Raw genomic sequence first — 6,000 nt, 5'->3', positions numbered from 1 at the left:
AACTCTAAATACTTCAGTAGGCATGTCTTTGAAATGATCAATTTCTGTCATAACCACAGTCTCAGCCTGGGTTCCCCCCAAAAGGAGAGCCTAAAACAAGGACTTGCATGCAAGTTGTTATTTTGGGAAGTGATCCCAAGGAGCAATGTGGAACTGAGAAGAGTGGACCCCAGGAGGAGGCAAAGCCAATCCAAGGATGCACCTGGGGGCACCTGGGCTTGATTCTGTTGAGAACCCCCTCAGGAACAGTAGAATTTCATTCACAATGTGCCTTAAGTGACTGAAATGGGGAGTGTTTATCCACTGGATCCCGTCTTGGTCAGGGATGCCCCACGGGGTGGGTGTTAACACTCTTAACACTCCCAGTTGTGCAATGGAATGCTTTAGAACCAGACAGAATGGGTGGAACATTTCCCACAGGTGTCCTTCAGGAGGCCACAGAGAAGCCCTGAGCAGCCCAGACCAGAAAGTGAGAGATCTGTGGTGCAGTTTAGGGGAGGTGCCATCACGTTTCACCTGCACAACTCTGAGCACAACAGCAACAGCTAGAGTGAACACGGAGCTGGGAGGCCAGAGCCAGGACCCAAGGAAGACATGCCTGACGCAACTATAATGCCGTTGCCACAGCTCATCAAGTTCATTCTAATGTCTTGAGATCACCTAATACCAGTTCAAAATCAGATTCTCCCGATTGACCCAAAGAGGTCTTTTTAGAGTTGCTTTGATCGAATTAGGATCCAAACAAGCATCACAAATTATGTCCTTCATTAGGTAAGCTTATGTCCTTAAATCTCTTTTACTCTAGAACAGTCCTCCTTCACCTTTTCAATGCCATTGATTTACATACACAAATACCACATCTGTTGTCCTAAGACTGTTCCACGTTTTGGTTTTGCCTCATTAGAGAGTCCTGTCACATTATTTCTCTGTCCCCAGTATTCCTGTAAATGATCATAAACCCGACAGTCTTTATTAAACTCAAGACAAGAGTTTAATAAAGAAACTCTTTATTATGCAATGCAAGAAAACATTCTAAGTGATGCCATATGCTTCAAAGTGCATCCCAGCTGAAGACACACGCAGTGGTATGAATGGTGGCCCCCCAAAGTTATGTCCACCTCCAAATGCCAGAACCTGTGAATATTACTTTATATGGCAAAAGATGTGTAATTTAAGAATCTGAAGAAGAACGTACCCTAGGATACCTGGGTGGACTTTAAATGCAAGCATATGTATGCTTACAGAGGCAGAGGAAGTTTGGAGACAGCCCCACTCATTCTAGTGAAGATGGAGCAGAGATTGGAGTGATGTGGCCACTAGCCCAGGAACCCCAGGGCAGCATCCAGAAGCTGGAAGAGACCTGGAATGCATTTTCCCCTAGGCTCCCTGGAGGGAGAGCAGCAGTGCTGGATTTCAGACTTCTAGCCTTGAGAATTCTGAGATGGAAAATTTTAGGGATGTAGGGATGTAACAGCCTGATCCCCTCATTGCCAAGTTCCCCACAAACTTTCCCTTGAATAATTCCACTCGCTGATGAGTGTGGCCGCATTAATTACTATTTAAGGGAATAGCATGGTGATTTCTGGACTCTTTTACTCCTTCCTGCTTTATTAAGAATTCTTTATAAAGATGGACTTTTCATTATCATCTTGGGTTCTTTGCTTATTCTAAAATGCAACTCATGCAGGAAACACTAAGGGTAACTATTTCATTCCCCCCTTTTATTTATTTATTTTTTTGTAGATTTTATTTACTTGCTTGAGAGAGAGAGAGAGAGAGCAGGCACAAGTGGTTGGAGGGGCAGAGGGGGAAGCAGACTCCCTGCTGAACAGGGAGCAGGATGTGGGACTTGATCCCAGCACCCTGGGATCATGACCTGAGTGGAAGGCATAGGCTTAACTGACTGAGTCACCCAGGCTCCTCACATTCCTCCCTTTTAATTGCTATACTCCCAAGAAAGGAATTGTCCATGATAGTATTTTTTTTTTTAATTTTAAGACGTTATTTTTTTAAAGAACAGCTTTAGATTCATAGCAGAATTCAACAGAAGGTACAGCGATTTCCCTTATTGCCACCCCCCTCCCCATACACACACACACACACACACACACACACACACTCAAATGTCTTGCTTCTCTCCGCTGGTCAATATCCTCCACCAGAGCGGTGTATGTTACAGTGGACACATCAATACATTGTTTATCATATTTGTACATTGACACATAGTTATCATTGAAAGTCCTTAGTTTAAATTAAGATTCACTCTAGGTGTTGGTTATTCTACAGATTTGGATGAATATATACTGACATATATTCACCATTGGAATATCATAAAGAGCAGTTTCACTGCCCTAAAAATCCTGTGTTTTGCCTGTTCATGATAGTAATTTAAATCCTTACTTGCATCATTGTTACTATCTACTTCTCCCACTAGACTCTAAACTGTGAGAGCAGAAAATCTGTCAACCTTCTTCACTGCCTAATCTGTAGTGCCTGCCACAGGGAAGGAACACCCCTAGCGTGTTTTTAATCAATTCTTACTATCCCTAAGAAATCCCAGAGCCCCAAAAGGAATGTAGAGCCAGGGAACCCACTTCTGGCTGTCTTTCTGTCCGATCACAAAGAGGGGCGGGGCCGGACGCAGGGGGCCGGGCGCTGGGGAGAAGCGCGTGGGGGGGGCGCTGAGGGGGGTCCGGGGGGCCGGACGGGCCCGCCCCTCTCCTCCCTCGTGCCTCCTCCCCGCCCGCGCGCACTTGGCTTCCCCGCGCCGGGTTTCCTGTTTAAGATGGCGTCCCCTGCAGCAGCGCAGGCCCGGAAACTTCTGCGAGACCTGGTGCTCCGGCCCCCGCTGCTGGCGGCCAGGTCCCAGGTGAGCGCGCCCCGTGGCAAGGAGCCCCGCGGCCCTCCTCGCCGCCGCCTCTTCCCTCCTGGCGGCGAGGGCGCGGCGGCGCGGGCGCTGCACCCCTGGAAGCGGCGCGCGGAGCTGCGCCCGGGCGCACGGGGGACCCCTTAGCCCCCGCTCAGTTGTGGCCCCGGGACGGAGGGGGGCGACACCCAGCCCTCAGCCGCGGCTGGCGGCGGTTTCCCGGGGCACACGTGGAGAGCGCCGGCACCGCACCTGGCGCTGCGTGGCCAGTCAAGAAATTCCTCGGGCCGGGATTTTTGGAGTCCTGAGGTTTTATTATCTGCTTTGTCAGTTCAGCTTTGGAAACGTCTTGACCCCTAAGCGCGTTTGTTAGGCCACGTGATGAACATGCCTAGAAACCTAACGCAGCCTGGCTGGTATTAACTCACCTCCCTGAGGAACTTTCTACAGGGTGACTGCTTTTGCAGACTTCAGGGCGCTTGAGTTGGTGAAATGTGTGTGTGTGGGGGGGGGGGGGGCGGGAGGGGGCGGTCAAGGAAAAAAGTGGGAAACGCGCTCCCTTCTTTCCAGGAGCAGTCAGTCCCATCACAAACACGTCATAGCATTGACCCTGTCCACTATCTTCTGCTTTATGGACGATAGAAACCTACGGAGGCCCGGGTGCATGCTGAATAGCTGTTGGAGCTTGGCTTCCAGTAGATTCTACCTTCTGCAGAATGGCAAGAGTTGAAGTAGGCAGAAGCCCTCTGGGGAGTTTTGAGTTGGTGATGACTCTTGGAGAAATCGCTCAACTGCTCAATTTCTGATTCTTCGTAAATAACCTCTTTCCCCTTTTAAAGAAAGGGCAGTGTGGGTGTCAGCCACACAGAGCAATGTCCTTGTTCATTTTCCCATTTTTAATTTATGAGAGGCAAATTATCACTCATGCAAATTTAACCAGGATATGCATAGTATAGTTTTTATAAAAAATGAAAAGATAGCTACTAATGATTTTTTGAGTTACTCTAAGCTTTGGCTAATTATAACACATGCAAGGTTTTTCTTCCCCCCCTTCTCTTTTCATTTCCTGACTTCTCATTTCTCTGTTTTTGTTAATGTAAATTTAAAAGGTGCTAATACATATTACTGTAATATCCTTAATAGGCACTTGACAGTATGGTGGGATAGCAAAAGGAATAGCAGTTTTGTCTAATTAAAATCACTAATAACTTGTAATAGAGTAAGGAGAATACCTCCAGGTGATCAAGTCCTATTCATTATTTAAGTGTTACAAAAAACAAGAACTGTGGTGCTAACTATGAGTGTAGACTTGAATTGATGAGAAACATGGGGCCCAGGGCAGTGAAAACTAAAGCAAAGCAAGTAATTGTGCAGAGAAACCTAAGTGTTTCGCTGAAGTGTGATTGGGTTTCCTGCCTAACCAAGAAATGAGAGCCTGAACACAACACTCTAGAGAATCTGGTTGGGGACAGATAGCCTTGGTTTGGTAAGAAGACTAGGTGAGAGGATCCATTACCTCACTCCATCTAATAGCCCTGATTTACATTACTTGTGGATGATGTGTTATCCGGTAAACACAAGATTTCAAAGATGAGAATTTTTTTCAGTTGGGGAGAGCAGATAGTGTCCAAGACACTATCTTGCAAGCTTGACATTAACAAGCATCTAGTCCAACCAGCTCATTTCACAGGTGGAAAAATCGAGGCCTAGAGAAGTTCAATGACTTGTTCAAGGTTATAAAGAGAGTTTGTGGCAGAGCCGATTCCAGAATAGTTTAAGTTTCTATTACACCAGGCTGTTACTTGATGAGTGTAGACTTCCTCATGAAAATGTATTATGTCAGGATTTAGGTTAGTCTGCATACCAAGTAGGAACTATATCCAAGTCCTAGAACTACTGACACACTTTTATTATTTCTTTATAAACATCTTAGAATTGACAGTAATAGGTGAGCATTGCTCATGACTTGTGAGAAACTCCTCAAATTCTTGGGTACTTCAGTATCTACTCCATCTGAGTCTCCTTTGATGGTGTGCCTAACTCTTCCCTTGACCATGGCAAACATGACAATTGAACATGACCCCCCCCTTTTCCCACCAAACTTAAATCCTCACTAAGTGTCTCAGAAAGCTTTGCCATTCTTGACTCAGACCTACTTTGTACTGGACCCTGGGCAAAGCTATTGGGTGTATAGAGATAAAAGGCCTCGTTTCTGCTTAGAGAAGTATAACTTTAACCATTCACAAAGGTACCCCTAAAATGATACTTTACCCCCCCAATAGTTAAATTTAACATTTGAGACCTATTCCCGAGGTTTAATGTCTTTGACATTTTTTATTTCTCTGCTCTTGGCTTCAGTGTTTTGACTTATGATTGATGTTATATTTTAAGAAGGCCCCCTTTAGCCACTTCTTATTTTACATGTATTTTTTATTCAGCCCATATAGAGGACAGGACTCTTCTAGGTGCTGATATTTGGGGTTAGTGAACATAGCAGGCAGAGAACATGATCACATACTTTATTTTCATGGGGGTGGGGAAGGGCTAGACTGTTCATATGTAAATAATAAGATGGCTTCAGTCAGGGACAAAGGCTATGAAGAGAATAAAACCAGATCATGGGATGGAGAATGACTAGCTTAGCCAAGAAGGTGAGTGTAGATTAGATGGTCAAGGCAAACCCAATTTGATAAAGTGGGGTTTTTAGTTTCGTTTTGGCCTAATTCTTTGTTTAATTGCAATATAACGCATGAACTAAAAATGTACATATTATAAGTGGACAGCTTGATGAGTTCTCGCAAATTGAACATGCCCAGGTCACCAGATCCAGAGCAAAAAAACTCATCATTTTTTTAGCAGTAACCCAGAGGGCTCCCTGGTGCTCCTACCTGTTGCTACCTCCACCCTGGAAAGGGTAACCAGTCCTCTGACTTACACCACCATTCCACGGTCTTGTTCCTTTTTGTACTTTATGTAAATGGAATTGTACAATGTGGACTCACATTCTCAACGTTATGTTTATGAGATCCTGGAGGTGACTTTTTGACATTTGAGCTGAGACCTGAGGAACGAAAAGTAGCCAGCCAAGTGAAACTCTGGGGAAGAGTGTATTGGGCAGAGAAACAGCAAGTGCA

At 45.4% G+C, this 6,000-nt stretch overlaps 1 protein-coding gene across 3 annotated transcripts in view; it reads left to right on the top strand.

Moving 5' to 3' along the window:
* Positions 1 to 2,767: 2,767 nt before the first annotated feature.
* The window catches only part of SUCLG2 (succinate-CoA ligase GDP-forming subunit beta), a 410,084-nt gene continuing 406,851 nt past the window's right edge, over positions 2,768 to 6,000 (top strand). For all 3 annotated transcript variants that reach the window (XM_032411719.1, XM_032411718.1, XM_032411720.1), the window contains exon 1: positions 2,768 to 2,869. In XM_032411719.1, coding sequence (XP_032267610.1) covers positions 2,786 to 2,869 — 84 coding nt within the window. In that variant the 5' untranslated portion in view covers positions 2,768 to 2,785. The remainder of the gene's footprint in view (positions 2,870 to 6,000) is intronic.

The sequence above is a fragment of the Phoca vitulina genome, unplaced genomic scaffold (genome assembly GCF_004348235.1).
Source record: "Phoca vitulina isolate PV1807 unplaced genomic scaffold, GSC_HSeal_1.0 scaffold13, whole genome shotgun sequence".
In the NCBI taxonomy this organism is placed as follows: Eukaryota; Metazoa; Chordata; class Mammalia; order Carnivora; family Phocidae; genus Phoca; species Phoca vitulina.
The sequence above is the reverse complement of the archived record's forward strand: the minus strand, read 5'-3'. Positions and strand labels throughout refer to the sequence as shown.